We start from the raw sequence: 24,318 nt of genomic DNA, 5'->3' as shown, positions 1-24,318 counted from the left end.
CCTCTGACATTCCCTCTGCTATCAAGTCATCCTCCTCAAATTCACTGGGCTGCTCCAATGCTTCCTCAGTAGCATCTTGCATCCAGTGCTCATCAAAGGGATCTCCATGGCACTCACAGATATTGTGGAGAGTGCAGCACGCTGCAACCAAAGTTGGCAAGAAAGAAATATCTGTGTCATTGCGCTTTAACAGGCAACGCCAACGGCTCTTGAGACGTCCAAAAGCCACTTGTGTTTCACTCAGGGCAGATAAAAAGTGCTTATTTAGATCTCTATGTTCTGGACATGACTCTTCTCCAAAGGGAGTCATAAGCCATGGGAGTAAGGGATATGAACGTGGTCCTAATAAATGTATGGGTACCTCCACTCCATCCACACACCTGGTAAAGCTGGGAAACAGGGTTCCATCTGTGCCCCACTCGTAAAGCTCGGATGCCAACAAAACTTGAGAGTTAGACAAGTTTCCAGGGCAGCCAAAGTTTAAGTCCCAAAAACAATAATCAGAGTCCACCACTGCCTGGAGAACCACAGAATGCCAACCTTTGGTATTGCAATATTGACCAGAGAATTCATTAGGGGCATGTATAGGAACATGAAATGCTCCAATCAAACCAGCTAACTGTGGTAAGCCGTGGCGGTGTTCGAATCCTCGAAGTATATCTTCAAGAACGTCTCCTTGAGGGACAGATATGTACTTGGGGGTAAGAAGGAAGACTACTGCCTCACATACGTCACAAACAATCTTGCATATGGTGGAACGTGAAACTCCAAAGATTCTTTCAATGGTACGGTATTCACATGAGGACCCAAGGCGCCACAGTGTCATGGCCAACCTCACCTCCGCTGGGATGGCTCGGCGCATGTTTGAATCCATCCTCTGAATGGCTGGTCGTAGCTGGTCACAGAGGTAATCAAATGTTGATTTTGTCATGCGAAAACTCTCAGTCCAGTCAAAGTTTGAGAAAGTTTTTTCAATCACCGTGTTCCACAAGGCTGAAGGGTGGACTTTGCTCCAAATTCGTGGGTCCTGCCCTGCCCACTCTGTAATGGGTGCAGGTGCTGAGGACAGTTCTCTACCACTTAATGCTCCTGAGAGGTATAGAACAACAAAACGGAGTCGCTCCCTCGATCTAGTGCGACGGAAAATAAAAAATCTCCTTCGCCGTTCAGATTCCCTGAGCTGTCGTTCTTTCAGAAGGCGAACATAGTAGAGGGAGCAGAGGGCAATAGTCCCTGCGCAAAGATCGGGAAGAGCATCAGAATCAACTTGTGACAACACACCAATACCTCCGGCCTCACTTTGCCTCTGACTGCCATCGGATCTGCCCTGTTGAAGGCCAGGACCAACTGCAATGTTTGAAACCAAGCTATGCCTCTTCTGTTCCTCTCTTGTACCTCTACTTTGCGGCCTTGCAGATCCAACAACTTGGTGGCTTTTCAAGAAGAGCTCCTGAAATGTATCCGACGTGGATATTCCTATGGGCTGACTTGGACTGCTATATCCATCGTGGAGGTTCCATGCCCGGCAATGCTTGACTGTGAGATCCCGACTCTCGGTCTGTGGGCGGTGACAGAACCTCTCCTCCTTGTAGGTTGGTTTTTCACGCGTGCCCTCTGTCCGTGGCTTCTTGTCCACCAGGGACTGGGGATCTTGCCCCCATGACCAGCGCACCCCACTATGATGTGGCCTCCATCTTCCCGAGTCACAATTTGTCCTTTCTTCTGACAAGTCCTCCCCGGCCCACTGCCACAGGCCCCTCTCCTCAGTCTCCTCCAGTCCTCGGCACAGATGCCCCCTGCCCCTCTCACACATCCCTCTCAGGGCGCTTTCCCGCCACTGGCGTTGCCCTGGAAACGACACTAAGGCCCGGCGGCTGCAGGGGGAGGGGCGTGCATTGGCTTCCCGCCTTTTTCTAACACGACGCCACCTCACTGCGCCCGGGTGAGCACCGTCAGCACACCAGCGGGCGCAGGGCTGCTATAACGACGCCCTTGTTGTAGCACGGGCAAACGACGCGACCCGCCGCCAAGGCAGCTGTACGGAAGTTACTCGCTGCCCACACTTGTAATGGTGGAACTTCCGGCTGCCCCATTCAAGATGGCGGGATAGAGGGGACGGATCTGGGGGCAAAGCTGTGTGGACCAGGAAGTGTCACAGACCGACTGCAGTGCAGTACAGAGACAGCGGGGAATATGGAGGCGCTGCGGGTTCTGCTGGTCCCGGGGATTCTCCCTGACAGCTGCTATGAGGAGTTCTTCCTGGACTATAACCTGCTGCACGGTATGGGGGACGGGGCAGCTGCTAAATACCCCCCTTAGGGCAACTGCTACTTCACTCCTTCCTCATCAAGGTCCTCTGCTGCTTACCCCCAGCCCAAACTGCACCCACCCTACTGGGCTCAGTACAGGGTTAGAGTATTCTGGGGTGTTAGAAGAGCTTCAGAGATTGGCAGTGATGGGCATAGGCTGGCATGCCAGCAGGTGAGGGACCTGACTGATGGGGGCTGGAGGGGTAATGCGATATTGGCAGTGATGGGCATAGGCTGGCACGCCAGTGGGTGAGGGACCTGACTGATGGAGATGGGAGGGGTAATGAGATATAGGCAATGATGGTCATAGGATGGCATGCCAGCCAGTGAGAGACCTGACTGATGGGGTAATGAGTTATTGGCAGTGATGGACATAGGATGGAATGCCAGCTGGTGAAGGACACCTGATGGAGGTAGGAGGGGTAATGAGATATCGGCAGTGATGGGATAACATGTGCCTACTGGTGGGGCGGGGAGCAACCTGACTGATGGAGGTAGGAGGGGTAATGAGATATCTGTAGTGATGGGATAACGTGTGCCTACTGGTGGGACGGGGAGGAACCTGACTGATGGAGGTAGGAGGGGTAATGAGATATCGGCAGTGATGGGATACCGTGTGCCTACTGGTGGGACGGGGAGGAACCTGACTGATGGAGGTAGGAGGGGTAATGAGATATCGGTAGTGATGGGATAACGTGTGCCTACTGGTGGGACGGGGAGGAACCTGACTGATGGAGATGGGAGGGGTAATGAGATATCGGCAGTGATGGGATAACGTGTGCCTACTGGTGGGACGGGGAGGAACCTGACTGATGGAGATGGGAGGGGTAATGAGATATCGGCAGTGATGGGATAACGTGTGCCTACTGGTGTGACGGGGAGGAACCTGACTGATGGAGGTAGGAGGGGTAATGAGATATCGGCAGTGATGGAATAACGTGTGCCTACTGGTGGGACGGGGAGGAACCTGACTGATGGAGGTAGGAGGGGTAATGAGATATCTGTAGTGATGGGATAACGTGTGCCTACTGGTGGGACGGGGAGGAACCTGACTGATGGAGATGGGAGGGGTAATGAGATATCTGTAGTGATGGGATAACGTGTGCCTACTGGTGGGATAGGGAGGAACCTGACTGATGGAGGTAGGAGGAGTAATGAGATATCGGCAGTGATGGGATAACATGTGCCTACTGGTGGGACGGGGAGGAACCTGACTGATGGAGGTAGGAGGGGTAATGAGATATCGGTAGTGATGGGATAACGTGTGCCTACTGGTGGGACGGGGAGGAACCTGACTGATGGAGATGGGAGGGGTATTGAGATATCGGCAGTGATGGGATAACGTGTGCCTACTGGTGGGACGGGGAGGAACCTGACTGATGGAGGTAGGAGAGGTAATGAGATATCGGCAGTGATGGGATAACGTGTGCCTACTGGTGGGACGGGGAGGAACCTGACTGATGGAGGTAGGAGGGGTAATGAGATATCGGCAGTGATGGGATAACGTGTGCCTACTGGTGGGACGGGGAGGAACCTGACTGATGGAGGTAGGAGGTGAAATGAGATATCGGCAGTGATGGGATAACGTGTGCCTACTGGTGGGACGGGGAGGAACCTGACTGATGGAGGTAGGAGGGGTAATGAGATATCTGTAGTGATGGGATAACGTGTGCCTACTGGTGGGATAGGGAGGAACCTGACTGATGGAGGTAGGAGGAGTAATGAGATATCGGCAGTGATGGGATAACATGTGCCTACTGGTGGGACGGGGAGGAACCTGACTGATGGAGGTAGGAGGGGTAATGAGATATCGGTAGTGATGGGATAACGTGTGCCTACTGGTGGGACGGGGAGGAACCTGACTGATGGAGGTAGGAGGGGTAATGAGATATCAGTAGTGATGGGTTAACGTGTGCCTACTGGTGGGACGGGAGGAACCTGACTGATGGAGGTAGGAGGGGTAATGAGATATCTGTAGTGATGGGATAACATGCCTACTTGTGGGATGGGGAGGAACCTGACTGATGGAGGTAGGAGGGGTAATGAGATATCGGCAGTGATGGGATAACGTGTGCCTACTGGTGGGATGGGGAGGAACCTGACTGATGGAGATGGGAGGGGTAATGAGATATCGGTAGTGATGGGATAATGTGTGCCTACTGGTGGGACGGAGAGGAACCTGACTGATGGCGGTAGGAGGGGTAATGAGATATCGGTACTGGTGGGACGGGGAGGAACCTGACTGATGGAGATGGGAGGGGTAATGAGATATCTGTAGTGATGGGATAACGTGTGCCTACTGGTGGGATGGAGAGGAACCTGACTGATGGAGATGGGAGGGGTAATGAGATATCGGTAGTGATGGGATAATGTGTGCCTACTGGTGGGACGGAGAGGAACCTGACTGATGGCGGTAGGAGGGGTAATGAGATATCGGTACTGGTGGGACGGGGAGGAACCTGACTGATGGAGATGGGAGGGGTAATGAGATATCTGTAGTGATGGGATAACGTGTGCCTACTGGTGGGATGGGGAGGAACCTGACTGATGGAGGTGGGAGGGATAATGAGATAACGGTAGTGATGGGATAACTTGTGCCTACTGGTGGGACGAGGAGCAACCTGACTGATAAAGATGGGAGGGGTAATGAGATAACGGTAGTGATGGGATAACGTGTGCCTACTGGTGGGACGAGGAGCAACCTGACTGATGGAGGTAGGAGGGGTAATGAGATATCGGTAGTGATGGGATAACGTGTGCCTACTGGTGGGACGAGGAGGAACCTGACATGGAGATGGGAGGGGTAATGAGATATCGATAGTGATGGGATAACGTGCCTACTGGCGGGACGGGGGGAACCTGACTGATGGAGGTAGGAGGGGTAATGAGATATCGATAGTGATGGGATAACGTGCCTACTGGTGGAACGGGGAGGAACCTGACTGATGGAGGTAGGAGGGGTAATGAGATATTGGTAGTGATGGGATAACATGCCTACTGGTGGGACGGGGAGGAACCTGACTGATGGAGGTAGAAGTACATGACAATTATGTGCGAATGGGATCATGTCATTTTATGGCTGTCTGATAGGTGGCGTAATGAGGGATGATGGGCATATCGCAGACATGGAAGAGCTGGAGGTATATTATCTAGTGATTATATTTGGAGGCTGAGTAGCTGGTGATGTGCAGTATACAGGTGATGTACAATATACAGATAGGACTACAGGTGCTGAGTAGCTGGTGATGTACAGTATACAGGTGATGTACAGTATACAGGTGATGTACAATATACAGATAGGACTACAGGTGCTGAGTAGCTGGTGATGTACAGTATACAGGTGATGTACAGTATACAGGTAATGTACATATCATGCTTCTCTTTCTTCTTTCTAGTTCCATGTCTGAAAATTCTCCTCAGTAAGATTCTGGGAATTGGGATAATTATCGGTTCTGTAATGGGTGAGTCCTAATTATTAATGTATCACAGTCTATATCCAATGCATTGTACTGATACTGCAACCCAGTAACTACAGCTAGTTCCACCATAGTGTTCTAATACCGTATACTGATAACTGGCCGCTCTGTGGGGCGTTGCCGTATACTGATAACTGGCCGCTCTGTGGGGCGTTGCCGTATACTGATAACTGGCCGCTCTGTGGGACGTTGCCGTATACTGATAACTGGCCGCTCTGTGGGGCGTTGCCGTATACTGATAACTGGCCGCTCTGTGGGGCGTTGCCGTATACTGATAACTGGCCGCTCTGTGGGACGTTGCCGTATACTGATAACTGGCCGCCCTGTGGGATGTTGCCGTATACTGATAACTGGCCGCTCTGTGGGACGTTGCCGTATACTGATAACCGGCCGCTCTGTGGGACGTTGTCGTATACTGATAACCGCCCGCTCTGTGGGACATTGCCGTATACTGATAACTGGCCGCTCTGTGGGACATTGTTATATACGCCATCATCACCTGGAAACCACAAGTCTCTAATCCCCCAGAAAAACGATTTGACCGATTTATTTAAAAGTGTATAGTGATTGATACAGCAGCTGTCAATCTCACAGAATCATGGGATCTAATTCAGGCCAGATGGCACGGCTGTGACTGTGCAGGCCAGATGGCACGGCTGTGACTTTGCAGGCCAGATGGCACGGCTGTGACTGTGCAGGCCAGATGGCACGGCTGTGACTGTGCAGGCCAGATGGCACGGCTGTGACTTTGCACGCCAGATGGCACGGCTGTGACTGTGCACGCCAGATGGCACGGCTGTGACTTTGCAGGCCATATGATTACCTGTAGGCTGCGCATGCCTACAGCCCATACTATGCCTGCACAAGGACGTCCTGCGATAAAAGCCTGCTAATTATTGGTCGGTCGCAAGGTGATTAACGGGAAGCTGACATTTGGGGGTGGTACCAGACATTTTCTGGGAGTGTCTGGGAAAAACATGTGACATCAGCTCCGCCCCCGATCAGCCTGATTCTATGCAGTAATTGGAGGGATTGTCACAGGCCGAGTACAATTACTGATAAATATGTGTTAATGATCTAGAAAGAACCAACATAAGACCTTACCATGAGAAAGTATTCGTGAGGGGTACTTGGTTGGTGGTGCTCCCAAAAAAGGTTCAGCAGAATAACTGAATCAACAAAAGTGTGTAAGACAGATGCAGGAAGAACACAAAGGGTTTTTGGGGCACACTTTAGAAATAAGTACGTGAAGAGAATGTAAGATGGGTGAAATAAAATTGAACCTTTATTTATTCATATATAAAAAATACGTCACAAATTTTAAATGTGTAAAAGTTTGCAAAATTTAACATATAATATACACTTGTAAGTGTAAAAACACATTAATTTCTGGATATACATGACAAACGATAGTTAATCGTATAATATCAATATAGTAGGCGAAAATGATTGCAGGGTAAGCCCAGCCACTGATGGTTTTAAAACAAAGAATGAGGAATAAATTGTATGAATTAGCAAATGTTGGAAATTGTCTTATACCGTTTATCACAATAATTCTTGTTCGAGGACCAAAGGTTGATGTTATTCCCAGGTTTGGATTGCATAGGGTTGAATGAGAGTTTTAAGCAGGACAGAAGAATGCTCTTTGTAGGCACTTGCTGTCTGGATGTGGATACAGCACTGGATATTCCCTGGTGGTCTCCCAAGAGGTACTGATCCAGCCAGTCACTGCTTAGCTGCTGAGTTTGGGTGGGACCAGGCGGCACAGTGATGTATGGCCGTATATAATCAACAGATGAGAGAGCCCCAAAATGGTACTAGGAGCCAAGTATCACTTCTGCTTTTCCTCTGGTATCATTTAGGTGAATGAGAGATTGATTGAGTCCAGGGGGTAGACGGAAGTAAGCTCGGAACAAGTGAGATGTGGAAATAATTCACAAGAAGAAGGAATGTGCCCACTGCTTGGGTGTCCACAATGGCATATATTCAATGCCGTGGGCGAGCGGTGACTGCGAGCAGGACTTTTTGCTCGCAGTCACCGCTCACCCTGTCAATTTTCAACTGACCCCCCTCATTCGCAAATTCCCCCTCGCTCCGTTTTTTGAGCGAGGGGGAATTTGCGAATGTGCCTCCAAAAGCTGCGAGAGCCGAGGCTAATTACAGCGAGTTTGCTGCACTAGCCGCGGCTCTCGCAGTTTAGGGGAATCTTCGCCGTTCTGTGACTGCGAGGATTCCCCCGGAACGTTGCATAGTGCGAGCGGCCGGCGCGGGGGTTAAACTGCGAGGATCACTGGTTTTCTGTGATCCTCGCAGTTTAACCCCCTCGCCGGCCGCTCGCACCGGCATTGAATACTGCACAATGTATCCACCGTGCCAGCAATGGGACGTGCTGTGTACTGTGGTACGTACAGGGGTAAATGAGGTCTTTGTTAGCTGATGTGAATACCTAATGATAGCAAAATCCACAAGGGTGTCATACATAGAATATAGTGACTCTTATTCAACGAAGATACTTGTAAATTATATCGACATCTGAGTATTGTGGAGAATCCCAATAGAGTTGAAGTCTATGTATAAACAAGTCAAACACGTGTCATCTGACGTCAGGGGGAAACCCAGCCACACGGACCAACTCTCTTCTCTCTCCGGTAAGCTCTTGGCGGCGACAAGAGTCCGGCGACACGCGGACGCATTACCCCGTGCGGCACCCGCCCGCCTGTTTTTGTATCTCTCCCTGCACCAGCATCACAGCCGGCGAGGAGACACGCTCAGGAACAGGACACAGTCTGTGTGTCTGACGCGCCATTGGTTCCTGCGCTAGTTCGCGCTGCTGACAGAGGGAATTGTCTCCTCACTTGCAGGTATTCTTAATGTTCCCCATATTGGCTCTGCACTGCGAACAGACCTTGTGTTATTTACCATACACTCCAAATGTGTATTTCATAATATTGCTTTGCATTGTTAAGCCACTCTGCATGTATAACGCTTACACCGGAGAGAGTGTCTACATCCCCAGGTCTGCATTTATGTTGCCAACTGTTGATGTGTAAGTGGCAACAATTGTATTTAACCTCTTACTGGTCAGAGTGACGCCTGGACAGTAAAGGTGTGCACACACGGCAGGATAAGCCGTGAGGTGCGAGTCCCGATGCGATCAGATCGGATCACGCTATGCTGACACCTGCCCCACATCTCAAGCCCGCGGCCGCAAACAACATCAGCGGCAGAAGACGGGAGGGAGAGTACCGGCACGCCATCCTGACACCTGCCCCATATCTCAAGCCCGCGGCCGCAGGTAACGGCCGCAGACCACATCAGCGGCAGAGATCAAACTGTACCTTGCCCCAACATCAGCTTGGAGTTACCGTCGGGTCAATGCAGGGATAGCGGAGGAATATGGTAAATCACCAGCACCTTTCATACATTATCCCCAAAGGGGTGTAAACCTTGAGACCAACTAATCTTTTCTTTACAGGTCCCACTCACACTATTTTATAAACTTATATTGCATTAATTGTACTCTTTAATCATAGTGCTATTCATATAATCTACTACTTCATTTAACTTTATTTAAATTTATAGCGCTTTAACCCTCAATGAACCAAAATTCTAAGAGCTGCTTAAACAACAAAGTGCGGCACCACTAAATCTACTTGTAAAACCTTGTCAGCTGCGAGCGCCCCAGTGCACCTGGATTACTCTGTCAGGTGACCTCTATTATTCACCCCATAGAGGAGAGGTGTTCTATGACATTGTACATTGTACTCCTGTATGTACCATATCTGTAATACATAGTGGCTGCACTACTCTGTCAGGTGACCTCTAGTATTCACCCCATAGAGGAGAGGTGATCTATAAGATCTGACTATGTACACTGTACTCCTGTATGTACCATATCTGTAATACATAGTTGCTGCACTCTGTGTGCTGGATTACTCTGTCAGGTGACCTCTAGTATTCACCCCTCAGAGGAGAGGTGATCTATAAGATCTGACTATGTACACTGTACATTGTACTCCTGTGGCTGCACTCTGTGTGCTGGATGGGTGTGGTATGGGACTCCGACAGTCGGGATCCCGACAGTCATTATCCCGACGTCGGGATCCCGACTGCCCGGAGTCAGACAGCTCGGGATCCCGACTGTCGGGACCCCATCCGGCACCCGTGCTGGATTATGAGGTAGGATCCTGCTAGGTCCCGCTGTTGCAGATAAGGGTTATCTATAAATGAAGGAGGTTTACAGATATTTTCCTTCTGCCTCACAATGAGCTGTCGGTACAGCACTGACTGGTGCGGAACGTTCCTCTGCATACAGATTGGGGGTGGCAGGATCATTTGGCCGTGTTGATTGGAGGAGATAAAGTAACGTAAGACGCACATTGGTACAAAGTCTTCTCTCTGGCTTAGTAACTAGAATACAGGTCTAGGTTCCCATAGATGTGAGCGATGCAGTGTCTATCAGTGCGTGGTATGAACTAAGTGTAAGGACCTGGTCTGTATGATGAGCTTGTAGTGGGACAGAAACCAAAAGAATCTCCAACCTTAATAGTAAAAATACTTCTGAGCGGTCATAACAGCTGACGTACTGTACAAGAGATTGTGTGCATTGGATGTGAATCACGTGCACAAGCAGCTTCTTCTGAATACAATGTTATCCAGCATGCCTATATTCTGTGTATAATTGCGACTGTATCTGCATAGAAAATGTTATTTTACAGGTTTTATTTTCCAGCCAAACACAATTTGTTTCAATTAGAGCAGGGGTGTCCAAACTTTTTGCAAAGAGGGCCAGATATGGTGACGTGAAAATGTGTGGGGGCCGACCATTCAGCCTGACCTTCTTTGAACCATTCATCACATCAGAATGGTCCCCAACTCTGCCTCCAATCATTGTATGTGCCCCTAGCATGCCCCCACTCACTGTATGTCCCCCAGCGTGCCCCTTCACTGTATATTCTCTGCCTGACCCATTCACTGTTTGTCCCCCAGCCTGTCCCCATTCACTGTATGTCCCCCACTCTGCCCCTTTCACTGTATGCCCCCATTCACTATGTCCCCCAGCCTGCCCACCCTTCTCTGAATGTACCACATACTGCCTCCCTTCGCTGTATATTCCCCTGCAGGAGACAGATGCTTGGGCTCCCGCCGCCGCCGTCCTTCTCTGAATGTACCACATACTGCCTCCCTTCGCTGTATATTCCCCTGCAGGAGACAGATGCTTGGGCTCCCGCCGCCGCCCTTCTCCGCTCCGCATATTACGGGAGCAAGCTTCCCCTTTGCTGCTCCCCCTCCCCGCACACTGCTGTCACTGTGATCATGGTGGAGGGGGATATGAGTGCAGCAGCAGGAGTTGGACACATACTCATCTGAAAGACGGCAAACACGTCTCACAATGGCAGCCGGCGCCCCCTCACTGATACAGACAGCAAGCCAGCAAGGTAAAGGTGCGCTCGCCGGGGTCCCACCTCTAGAGTGCTGTGCTGTGTGTCCCATGTCAGCCTCCAGCCGCCCGCTTCTGGCCGGAGGCTGCGGGCCACAATTGGCCCCGGGCTGGACTTTGGACATGCCTGAATGAGAGCATTCCTTGTTCATGTATCCCATCCGCTGGTGGCGACACTTGCTGGTAAATCCCCCTCACTGCACCCTCCATACATTTCTAGCTGACCAGCACTCTGATATTACTCCATGTATGGAGGCTGCCTACTCATTGCCGTCCCTTTGTTTCACTTATTCCCAGTCAAGGTTCCACAGATAGTGAAGCTCCTGCGATCGGGCACAGCAGAGGGCCTGAGCTTCCAGTCCATCCTCTTGGAGCTGCTGGCACTGTCTGCCACCATGATCTACAGCATCACACATGGGTTCCCGTTCAGGTGAGACGCGGCCGAGGGTGAGCCGGTGACCGGGGCTCTTACACCGTAGGGATCGGGTTATTCACAGCCGAGGGTGAGCCGGTGACCAGGACTCTTACACCGTAGGGATCGGGTTATTCACAGCCGAGGGTGAGCCAGTGACCCGGGGCTCTTACACCGTAGGGATCGGGTTATTCACAGCCGAGGGTGAGCCAGTGACCGGGGCTCTGACACCGTAGGGATCGGGTTATTCACAGCCGAGGGTGAGCCAGTGACCGGGGCTCTTACACCGTAGGGATCTGGTTTCCACAGCCGAGGGTGAGCCGGTGACCGGGGCTCTTACACCGTAGGGATCGGGTTATTCACAGCCGAGGGTGAGCCAGTGACCGGGGCTCTTACACCGTAGGGATCGGGTTATTCACAGCCGAGGGTGAGCCGGTGACCGGGGCTCTTACACCGTAGGGATCGGGTTATTCACAGCCGAGGGTGAGCCAGTGACTGGGGCTCTTACACCGTAGGGATCGGGTTATTCACAGCCGAGGGTGAGCCAGTGACTGGGGCTCTTACACCATAGGGATCAGGTAAGACGCAGCCTGGGATCAGCCAGTGAATGAGGCCCCCGCACTGCAGTGATCAGGTGAGACGCAGCCTGGGATCAGCCAGTGAATGAGGCCCTCGCACTGCAGTGATCAGGTGAGACGCAGCCTGGGATCAGCCAGTGAATGAGGCCCTCGCGCTGCAGTGATCAGGTGAGACGCAGCCTGGGATCAGCCAGTGAATGAGGCCCCCGCACTGCAGTGATCAGGTGAGACGCAGCCTGGGATCAGCCAGTGAATGAGACCCTCGCGCTGCAGTGATCAGGTGAGATGCAGCCTGGGATCAGCCAGTGAATGAGGCCCCCGCACTGCAGTGATCAGGTGAGACGCAGCCTGGGATCAGCCAGTGAATGAGGCCCCCGCGCTGCAGTGATCAGGTGAGACGCAGCCTGGGATCAGCCAGTGAATGAGGCCCCCACACTGCAGTGATCAGGTGAGACGCAGCCTGGGATCAGCCAGTGAATGAGGCCCCCACACTGCAGTGATCAGGTGAGACGCAGCCTGGGATCAGCCAGTAAATGAGGCCCTCGCGCTGCAGTGATCAGGTGAGACGCAGCCTGGGATCAGCCAGTAAATGAGGCCCTCGCACTGCAGTGATCTGGTGAGACGCAGCCTGGGATCAGCCAGTGAATGAGGCCCTCGCGCTGCAGTGATCAGGTGAGACGCAGCCTGGGATCAGCCAGTGAATGAGGCCCTCGCGCTGCAGTGATCAGGTGAGACGCAGCCTGGGATCAACCAGTGAATGAGGCCCCCGCACTGCAGCGATCAGGTGAGACGCAGCCTGGGATCAGCCAGTGAATGAGACCCTCGCACTGCAGTGATCAGGTGAGACGCAGCCTGGGATCAGCCAGTGAATGAGGCCCCCGCACTGCAGTGATCAGGTGAGACGCAGCCTGGGATCAGCCAGTGAATGAGGTCCCCGCACTGCAGTGATCAGGTGAGACGCAGCCTGGGATCAGCCAGTGAATGAGGCCCCCACACTGCAGTGATCAGGTGAGACGCAGCCTGGGATCAGCCAGTGAATGAGGCCCTCGCGCTGCAGTGATCAGGTGAGACGCAGCCTGGGATCAGCCAGTGAATGAGGCCCCCGCACTGCAGTGATCAGGTGAGACGCAGCCTGGGATCAGCCAGTAAATGAGGCCCTCGCGCTGCAGTGATCAGGTGAGATGCAGCCTGGGATCAGCCAGTGAATGAGACCCTCGCACTGCAGTGATCAGGTGAGACGCAGCCTGGGATCAGCCAGTGAATGAGGCCCCCGCGCTGCAGTGATCAGGTGAGACGCAGCCTGGGATCAGCCAGTGAATGAGGCCCTCGCACTGCAGTGATCAGGTGAGACGCAGCCTGGGATCAGCCAGTGAATGAGGCCCCCGCGCTGCAGTGATCAGGTGAGACGCAGCCTGGGATCAGCCAGTGAATGAGGTCCCCGCACTGCAGTGATCAGGTGAGACGCAGCCTGGGATCAGCCAGTGAATGAGACCCCCGCACTGCAGTGATCAGGTGAGACGCAGCCTGGGATCAGCCAGTGAATGAGGTCCCCGCACTGCAGTGATCAGGTGAGACGCAGCCTGGGGATCAGCCAGTGAATGAGGTCCCCGCACTGCAGTGATCAGGTGAGACGCAGCCTGGGATCAGCCAGTGAATGAGGCCCCCGCACTGCAGTGATCAGGTGAGACGCAGCCTGGGATCAGCCAGTGAATGAGGTCCCCGCACTGCAGTGATCAGGTGAGACGCAGCCTGGGATCAGCCAGTGAATGAGGCCCCCACACTGCAGTGATCAGGTGAGACGCAGCCTGGGATCAGCCAGTGAATGAGGCCCTCGCGCTGCAGTGATCAGGTGAGACGCAGCCTGGGATCAGCCAGTGAATGAGGCCCCCGCACTGCAGTGATCAGGTGAGACGCAGCCTGGGATCAGCCAGTAAATGAGGCCCTCGCGCTGCAGTGATCAGGTGAGATGCAGCCTGGGATCAGCCAGTGAATGAGACCCTCGCACTGCAGTGATCAGGTGAGACGCAGCCTGGGATCAGCCAGTGAATGAGGCCCCCGCGCTGCAGTGATCAGGTGAGACGCAGCCTGGGATCAGCCAGTGAATGAGGCCCTCGCACTGCAGTGATCAGGTGAGACGCAGCCTGGGATCAGCCAGTGAATGAGGCCCCCGCGCTGCAGTGATCAGGTGAGACGCAGCCTGGGATCAGCCAGTGAATGAGGTCCCCGCACTGCAGTGATCAGGTGAGACGCAGCCTGGGATCAGCCAGTGAATGAGACCCCCGCACTGCAGTGATCAGGTGAGACGCAGCCTGGGATCAGCCAGTGAATGAGGCCCCCGCACGGTGTAATTAGTTCTTTGGGTCTCGGAGTAACAGCGATGGGAGGCTGCGTTACACTAATGGGGCTTAGTTACACCTGGACATGGGGGGGTAACTGCAGTACACCGGGCAGCTGTCATGTTAGGGTGCGACAGTCGCCACGCTGTCCTCAGCCGCCATGTTTGGGTGCATCTCACGTTCTCCTCTATCTCTTGCAGTGCGTGGGGTGAAGTCCTCTTCCTCATGGTACAGACTCTTATCATCGGATTTCTGATCCAGCACCTGAGCGGACGCACACCTCAGGGTATGGGAGCTGCTTGTTGTGTCTCCTCCTGATCCCCTCCATTCTCGGCTTCTTATTCCTGCTCTCCTCTTACCTAGGTGTTCTCTTCCTCAGTGTGTACTTCTGCCTCATCGCCATCCTCCTGTCTCCTGTCATTCCAATGGTCCTGGTCACCATCCTACAGGCCACCACCATGCCAGCTGTCATCGTCAGCAGAGTAAGTGCACCGTGCCGCCCCGGGGGGAGGTGTGGCTAACGCTTAGCTCAGTTCTGTCTGTGTCACCCTACAGGGGAAGGGGCAGGATCATATCTCCCTTCTGTCTGTGTCACCCTACAGGGGGGGGGCAGGCTCATAGCTCCCTTCTATCTGTATCACCCTGCAGGGGGAGGGACGGGCTCATAGCTCCCTTCTGTCTGTCACCCTGCAGGGGGAGGGGCAGGCTCATAGCTCCCTTCTGTCTGTGTCACCCTGCAGGGGGAGGGGTGGGCTCATAGCTCCCTTCTGTCTGTGTCACCCTGCAGGGGGAGGGGCAGGCCCATAGCTCCCTTCTATCTGTATCACCCTGCAGGGGGAAGGGCAGGATCATAGCTCCCTTCTGTCTGTGTCACCCTGCAGGGGGAGGGACGGGCTCATAGCTCCCTTCTGTCTGTGTCACCCTGCAGGGGGAGGGGCAGGCTCATAGCTCCCTTCTGTCTGTGTCACCCTGCAGGGGGAGGGGTGGGCTCATAGCTCCCTTCTGTCTGTGTCACCCTGCAGGGGGAGGGGCGGGCTCATAGCTCCCTTCTGTCTGTGTCACCCTGCAGGGGGAGGGGCAGGATCATATCTCCCTTCTGTCTGTCACCCTGCAGGGGGAGGGACAAGCTCATAGCCCCCTTCTGTCTGTGTCACCCTGCAGGGGGAGGGGCAGGATCATATCTCCCTTCTGTCTGTATCACTGTGTCACCCTGCAGGGGGAGGGACGGGCTCATAGCTCCCTTCTATCTGTATCACCCTGCAGGGGTAGGGGCAGGCTCATAGCTCCCTTCTGTCTGTGTCACCCTGCAGGGGGAGGGGTGGGCTCACAGCTCCCTTCTGGCTGTGTCACCATGCAGGGGTAGGGGCAGGCTCATAGCTCCCTTCTGTCTGTGTCACCCTGCAGGGGGAGGGGCGGGCTCACAGCTCCCTTCTGTCTGTGTCACCCTGCAGGGGGAGGGGCGGGCTCACAGCTCCCTTCTGTCTGTGTCACCCTGCAGGGGGAGGGGCGGGCTCACAGCTCCCTTCTGTCTGTGTCACCCTGCAGGGGGAGGGGCGGGCTCACAGCTCCCTTCTGTCTGTGTCACCCTGCAGGGGGAGGGGCGGGCTCACAGCTCCCTTCTGTCTGTGTCACCCTGCAGGGGGAGGGGCGGGCTCACAGCTCCCTTCTGTCTGTGTCACCCTGCAGGGGGAGGGGCGGGCTCATAGCTCCCTTCTGTCTGTGTCACCCTGCAGGGGGAGGGGCAGGCTCATAGCTCCCTTCTGTCTGTGTCACCCTGCAGGGGGAGGGGTGGGCTCATAGCTCCCTTCTGTCTGTGTCACCCTGCAGGGGGAGGGGCGGGCTCATAGCTCCCTTCTGTCTGTCACCCTGCAGGGGGAGGGGCGGGCTCATAGCTCCCTTCTGTCTGTGTCACCCTGCAGGGGGAGGGGCAGGATCATATCTCCCTTCTGTCTGTGTCACCCTGCAGGGGGAGGGGTGGGCTCACAGCTCCCTTCTGGCTGTGTCACCATGCAGGGGTAGGGGCAGGCTCATAGCTCCCTTCTGTCTGTGTCACCCTGCAGGGGGAGGGGCGGGCTCACAGCTCCCTTCTGTCTGTGTCACCCTGCAGGGGGAGGGGCGGGCTCACAGCTCCCTTCTGTCTGTGTCACCCTGCAGGGGGAGGGGCGGGCTCACAGCTCCCTTCTGTCTGTGTCACCCTGCAGGGGGGAGGGGCGGGCTCACAGCTCCCTTCTGTCTGTGTCACCCTGCAGGGGGGAGGGGCGGACTCACAGCTCCCTTCTGTCTGTGTCACCCTGCAGGGGGAGGGGCGGGCTCACAGCTCCCTTCTGTCTGTGTCACCCTGCAGGGGGAGGGGCGGGCTCACAGCTCCCTTCTGTCTGTGTCACCCTGCAGGGGGAGGGGCGGGCACATAGCTCCCTTCTGTCTGTGTCACCCTGCAGGGGGAGGGGTGGGCTGACAGCTCCCTTCAGGACAGGCTGAAATGTATTTTCTAATGTTATTCTATCTCCGCAGCTTATACAAGCAATGACAAACTATAGGAATGGCCATACTGGACAGTTATCTGCAGTGACCGTTGCACTATTGTTTCTTGGTTCACTCGCTCGAATATTCACTTCTGTTCAGGTAATACCCTGTACATGTATACCATAGTGTGTGTGTGTGTGTGTGTATATGTGATATATATATATATATATATATATATATATCGCAAAGAATATATTTATATTGCTCAAAGAAACAAAGGGAACTCTAACATAACACATCCTAAATATGAATGAAATATTCTTATTAAATACTTGGTTCTTTACATAGTTTAATGTGCTGACAACAAAATCACACAAAAATGATCAATGGAAATCACATTTATTAACCCATGGAGGTCTGGATTTGGAGTCACACTGAAAATTACAGTGGAAAAACACACTACGGGCTGATCCAACTTTGATGTAATGTCCTTAAAACAAGTCAGAATGAGGCTCAGTAGTGTGTGTGGCCTCCACGTGCCTGTATGACCTCCCTACAACGCCCGGGCATGCTCCTGATGAGGTGGCGGATGGTCTCCTGAGGGATCTCCTCCCAGACCTGGACTAAAGCATCCGCCAACTCCTGGACAGTCTGTGGTGCAACGTGGTGTTGGTGGATGGAGCGAGACATGATGTCCCAGTAGTGCTCAGGATTCAGGTCTGGGGAACGGATGGGCCAGTCCATAGCATCAATGCCTTCGTCTTGCAGGAACTGCTGACACACTCCAGCCACGTGATGTCTAGCATTGTCTTGCATTAGGAGGAACCCAGGGCCAACCGCGCCAGCATATGGTCTCACAAGGGGTCTGAGGATCTCATCTCGGTACCTAATGGCAGTCCCCCCCCCATAGAAATGCCACCCCACACCATTACTTACCCACTGCCAAACTGGTCCTGCTGGAGGATGTTGCTGGCAGCAGAACGTTCTCCTTGGCTTCTCCAGACTCTGTCACCTCTCTCATGTGCTCAGTGTGAACCGGCTTTCATCTGTGAAGAGCACAGGGCGCCAGTGGCAAATTTGCCAATCTTGGTGTTCTCTGGCAAATGCCAAACGTTCTGCACGGTGTTGGGCTGTAAGCACAACCCTCACCTGTGGGAGTCAGGCCCTCATGCCACCCTCATAGAGTCTGTTTCTGACCGTAAGTAGTCATATGCACATTTGTGGCCTGCTGGAGCTCAGTTTGCAGGGCTCTGGCAGTGCTCCCCCTGTTCCTCCTTGCACAAAGGCGGCGGTAGCGGTCCTGCTGCTGGGTTGTTGCCCTCCTCCGGCCTCCTCCACGTCTCCTGATGTACTGGCCTGTCTCCTGGTAGCGCCTCCATGCTCTGGACACTACACTGGCAGACACAGCAATCCTTCTTGCCACAGCTCACATTGATGTGCCATCCTGGATGAGCTGCACTACCTGAGCCACTTGTGTGGGCTGTAGACTCCGTCTCATGCTACCACTAGAGTGACAGCACCGCCAGCATTCACAAGTGACCAAAACATCAGCCAGAAAGCATAGGAGCTGAGAAGTGGTCTGTGGTCACCACCTGCAGAACATCTCCTTTATTGGAGGGGGGTCCTGCTAATGGCCTATAATATTCCCCTGTTGTCTATTCCATTTGCACAACAGCATGTGATACTGATTGTCAGTCAGTGTTGCTTCCTAAGCGGACAGTGTGATTTCACAGAAGTGGGATTGACTAAAGGTGTGTATACACATGCTATAATCGCTGGAAATATGGTCGCTGAGCGACCATACTGCCAGCGATTGGAGTGTGCACCAGCGATAAATCGCCAGGTGCACGCTCCCGTTTTTAGCCCCCTTGCTACTGCGACCATCTCGCTGATGAAAAGGAGACACTGAGCAATATATCGCCCCGTGTGTACACAGCTTTAGAGTTACATTGTGTTGTTTAAGTGTTCCCTTTTTATTTTTTTGAGCAGTGTATATATAGTATGGTGTAGTAGTGTCTGTACTGGGCTGTGTGTATATATGGCATGGTGTAGTATTGTATGTACTGGGCTGTGTGTGTGTATGGCATGGTGTAGTAGTGTCTGTACTGGGCTGTGTGTGTGTGTATATGGCACGGTGTAGTAGTGTATGTACTGGGCTGTGTGTGTATATATGGCATGGTGTAGTAGTGTATGTACTGGGCTGTGTATATATGGCATGGTGTAGTAGTGTATGTACTGGGCTGTGTGTGTGTATATATAGCATGGTGTAGTAGTGTCTGTACTGGGCTGTGTGTGTGTATGTATGGCATAATGTAGTAGTGTCTGTACTGGGCTGTGTGTATATGGCATGGTGTAGTAGTGTATGTACAGGGCTGTGTGTGTGTATATGGCATGGTGTAGTAGTGTCTGTACTGGGCTGTGTGTATATATGGCATGGTGTAGTAGTGTATGTACTGGGCTGTGTGTGTATATGACATGGTGTAGTAGTGTCTGTACTGGGCTGTGTGTGTATATATATGACATGGTGTAGTAGTGTCTGTACTGGGCTGTGTGTGTATATATGGCATGGTGTAGTAGTGTATGCACAGGGCTGTGTGTGTGTATATGGCATGGTGTAGTAGTGTCTGTACTGGGCTGTGTGTGTGTATGTATGGCATAATGTAGTAGTGTATGTACTGGGCTGTGAGTATATATGGCATGGTGTAGTAGTGTCTGTACTGGGCTGTGTGTGTGTATATGGCATGGTGTAGTAGTGTATGTACTGGGCTGTGTATATATGGCATGGTGTAGTAGTGTATGTACTGGGCTGTGTGTGTGTATATGGCATGGTGTAGTAGTGTCTGTACTGGGCTGTGTGTGTATATATGGCATGGTGTAGTAGTGTATGTACTGGGCTGTGTGTGTGTATATATGGCATGGTGTAGTAGTGTCTGTACTGGTCTGTGTGTGTATATGGCATAGTGTAGTAGTGTATGTACTGGGCTGTGTGTATATATGGCATGGTGTAGTAGTGTATGCACAGGGCTGTGTGTATATATGGCATGGTGTAGTAGTGTCTGTACTGGGCTGTGTGTGTGTATATGGCATGGTGTAGTAGTGTCTGTACTGGTCTGTGTATATATGGCACGGTGTAGTAGTGTCTGTACTGGGCTGTGTGTGTATATATGGCATGGTGTAGTAGTGTATGTACTGGGCTGTGTATATATGGCATGGTGTAGTAGTGTATGTACTGGGCTGTGTGTGTATATGGCATGGTGTAGTAGTGTCTGTACTGGGCTGTGTGTGTGTATGTATGGCATAATGTAGTAGTGTATGTACTGGGCTGTGTGTATATATGGCATGGTGTAGTAGTGTCTGTACTGGGCTGTGTGTGTATATATAGCATGGTGTAGTAGTGTATGTACTGGGCTGTGTGTATATATGGCATGGTGTAGTAGTGTATGTACTGGGCTGTGTGTGTGTATATGGCATGGTGTAGTAGTGTATGTACTGGGCTGTGTATAAATGGCATGGTGTAGTAGTGTATGTACTGGGCTGTGTGTGTGTGTATATGGCATGGTGTAGTAGTGTCTGTACTGGGCTGTGTGTGTATATATGGCATGGTGTAGTAGTGTATGTACTGGGCTGTGTGTGTGTATATATGGCATGGTGTAGTAGTGTCTGTACTGGTCTGTGTGTGTATATGGCATGGTGTAGTAGTGTATGTACTGGGCTGTGTGTATATATGGCATGGTGTAGTAGTGTATGTACTGGGCTGTGTGTATATATGGCATGGTGTAGTAGTGTATGCACAGGGCTGTGTGTATATATGGCATGGTGTAGTAGTGTCTGTACTGGGCTGTGTGTGTGTATATGGCATGGTGTAGTAGTGTCTGTACTGGGCTGTGTATATATGGCACGGTGTAGTAGTGTCTGTACTGGGCTGTGTGTGTATATATGGCATGGTGTAGTAGTGTATGTACTGGGCTGTGTATATATGGCATGGTGTAGTAGTGTATGTACTGGGCTGTGTGTGTATATGGCATGGTGTAGTAGTGTATGTACTGGGCTGTGTGTGTATATATGGCATGGTGTAGTAGTGTATGTACTGGACTGTGTGTATATATGGCATGGTGTAGCAGTGTATGTACTGGGCTGTGTATATGGCATGGTGTAGTAGTGTCTGTACTGGGCTGTATGTATATATGGCATGGTGTAGTAGTGTATGTACTGGGCTGTGTGTGTGTGTATATGGCATGGTGTAGTAGTGTCTGTACTGGGCTGTGTGTGTATATATGGCATGGTGTAGTAGTGTATGTACTGGGCTGTGTGTGTGTATATATGGCATGGTGTAGTAGTGTCTGTACTGGTCTGTGTGTGTATATGGCATGGTGTAGTAGTGTATGTACTGGGCTGTGTGTATATATGGCATGGTGTAGTAGTGTATGTACTGGGCTGTGTGTATATATGGCATGGTGTAGTAGTGTATGCACAGGGCTGTGTGTATATATGGCATGGTGTAGTAGTGTCTGTACTGGGCTGTGTGTGTGTATATGGCATGGTGTAGTAGTGTCTGTACTGGGCTGTGTATATATGGCATGGTGTAGTAGTGTCTGTACTGGGCTGTGTGTGTATATATGGCATGGTGTAGTAGTGTATGTACTGGGCTGTGTATATATGGCATGGTGTAGTAGTGTATGTACTGGGCTGTGTGTGTATATGGCATGGTGTAGTAGTGTATGTACTGGGCTGTGTGTGTATATATGGCATGGTGTAGTAGTGTATGTACTGGACTGTGTGTATATATGGCATGGTGTAGCAGTGTATGTACTGGGCTGTGTATATGGCATGGTGTAGTAGTGTCTGTACTGGGCTGTATGTATATATGGCATGGTGTAGTAGTGTATGTACTGGGCTGTGTGTGTATATGGCATGGTGTAGTAGTGTATGTACTGGGTTGTGTGTATATATGGCATGGTGTAGTAGTGTCTGTACTGGGCTGTGTATATATGGCATGGTGTAGTAGTGTCTGTACTGGGCTGTGTGTATATATATGGCATGGTGTAGTAGTGTCTGTACTGGGCTGTGTGTATATATGGCATGGTGTAGTAGTGTATGTACTGGGCTGTGTGTATATATGGCATGGTGTAGTAGTGTATGTACTGGGCTGTGTGTATATATGGCATGGTGTAGTAGTGTCTGTACTGGGCTGTGTGTATATATGGCATGGTGTAGTAGTGTCTGTACTGGGCTGTGTGTATATATGGCATGGTGTAGTAGTGTCTGTACTGGGCTGTGTATATATGGCATGGTGTAGTAGTGTATGTACTGGGTTGTGTGTATATATGGCATGGTGTAGAAGTGTCTGTACTGGGCTGTGTGTATATATGGCATGGTGTAGTAGTGTCTGTACTGGGCTGTGTGTGTATATATGGCATGGTGTAGTAGTGTATGTACTGGGCTGTGTGTATATATGGCAGGGGTCGGGAACCAATGGCTCGCGAGCCAGGTGTGGCTCTTTTGATGATTGCATATGGCTCGCAGACTGCCTGATTTTTTTATCCCCTTTCTATGAGGATACGCGGCTGACATCGGGGGAATGGATTGAGCCGTCAGCGCGGCGGCGGGGGGGGGGGGGGGGGGATGTGGGTGGAAGAGCTGATACGCCGCAGTGTGTACTGTAGGCTCTTCCAGCTACATCCCACACCCGCCGTGCTGACAGGCTGCCCGCCGCGCTGATAGGCTCCCCACCTCTGCTGACACGTGGGGAATCACTGCGCGCCACACGGGTGCTGGAGGCTTTTGGACACTGACGGTGAGTGTAACTTACAGCAGTAAGTTTGTGCTGGGGCATTCTGTGCACTTCTATTATACTGCTGGGGGCATTATGTGTGGTATACTGCTGGGGGCATTATGTGTGGTATACTGCTGGGGGCATTATGTGTGGTATACTGCTGGGGGCATCATGTGTGGTATACTGCTGGGGGCATTATGTGTGGTATATTGCTGGGGGCATTCTGTGCACTTCTATTATACTGCTGGGGGCATTATGTGTGTGTTATACTGCTGGGGGCATTATCTGTGGTATACTGCTGGGGGCATTATGTGTGTGTTATACTGCTGGGGGCATTATGTGTGGTATACTGCTGGGGGCATTATGTGTGGTATACTGCTGGGGGCATTATGTGTGGTATACTGCTGGAGGCATTATGTGTGTTATACTGCTGGGGGCATTATCTGTGTTCCTGCTGGGGGCATTATGTGTGGTATACTGCTGGGGGCATTATGTGTGGTATACTGCTGGGGGCATTATGTGGGGTATACTGCTGGAGGCATTATGTGTGTTATACTGCTGGGGGCATTATGTGTGGTATACTGCTGGGGGCATTCTGTGCACTTCTATTATACTGCTGGGGGCATTATGTGTGTGTTATACTGCTGGGGGCATTATGTGTGGTATACTGCTGGGGGCATTATGTGGGGTATACTGCTGGGGGCATTATGTGTGTTATACTGCTCGCATTAATGGTGAGTATTATAACAACATTATTTAAAAGAATAAATTCAGAGGCGTTTTATACTGACATTTAGTTGAATTCACTTTTAAAATATATTATATGGCTCTCACTGAAATAAATTTCCAAATATTTTGCTTTCATGGCTCTCTTAGTCAAAAAGGTTCCTGACCCCTGATATATGGCATGGTGTAGTAGTGTATGTACTGGGCTGTGTGTGTGTGTATATGGCATGGTGCAGTAGTGTCTGTACTGGGCTGTGTGTATATATGGCATGGTGTAGTAGTGTATGTACTGGGCTGTGTGTGTATATATGGCATGGTGTAGTAGTGTATGTACTGGGCTGTGTGTATATATGGCATGGTGTAGTAGTGTATGTACCGGGCTGTGTGTATATATGGCATGGTGCAGTAGTGTATGTACTGGGCTGTGTGTGTATATATGGCATGGTGTAGTAGTGTATGTACTGGGCTGTGTGTATATATGGCATGGTGTAGTAGTGTATGTACTGGGCTGTGTGTGTGTATATGGCATGGTGCAGTAGTGTCTGTACTGGGCTGTGTGTATATATGGCATGGTGTAGTAGTGTATGTACTGGGCTTTGTGTATATATGGCATGGTGTAGTAGTGTATGTACTGGGCTGTGTGTGTATATGGCATGGTGTAGTAGTGTCTGTACTGGGCTGTGTGTGTGTATATATGGCATGGTGTAGTAGTGTCTGTACTGGGCTGTGTGTGTGTGTATATATGGCATGGTGTAGTAGTGTGTGTACTGGGCTGTGTGTGTATATATGGCATGGTGTAGTAGTG

The 24,318-nt window shown here is 51.8% G+C and overlaps 1 protein-coding gene across 1 annotated transcript in view; it reads left to right on the top strand.

Annotated features, from left to right (window-relative positions):
• The first annotated feature begins 1,928 nt into the window (after nt 1–1,928).
• The window catches only part of MPDU1 (mannose-P-dolichol utilization defect 1), a 29,636-nt gene continuing 7,246 nt past the window's right edge, over nt 1,929–24,318 (top strand). The window contains exons 1-6 of the mRNA XM_083185854.1: nt 1,929–2,281; nt 5,705–5,770; nt 11,523–11,655; nt 14,752–14,837; nt 14,915–15,033; nt 17,063–17,173. Coding sequence (XP_083041980.1) covers nt 2,194–2,281; nt 5,705–5,770; nt 11,523–11,655; nt 14,752–14,837; nt 14,915–15,033; nt 17,063–17,173 — 603 coding nt within the window. The 5' untranslated portion in view covers nt 1,929–2,193. The remainder of the gene's footprint in view (nt 2,282–5,704; nt 5,771–11,522; nt 11,656–14,751; nt 14,838–14,914; nt 15,034–17,062; nt 17,174–24,318) is intronic.

The sequence above is a fragment of the Crinia signifera genome, chromosome 4 (genome assembly GCF_055691185.1).
Source record: "Crinia signifera chromosome 4, ASM5569118v1, whole genome shotgun sequence".
Lineage (NCBI taxonomy): Eukaryota > Metazoa > Chordata > Amphibia > Anura > Myobatrachidae > Crinia > Crinia signifera.
This window is presented reverse-complemented; position numbering and strand designations above follow the sequence as displayed.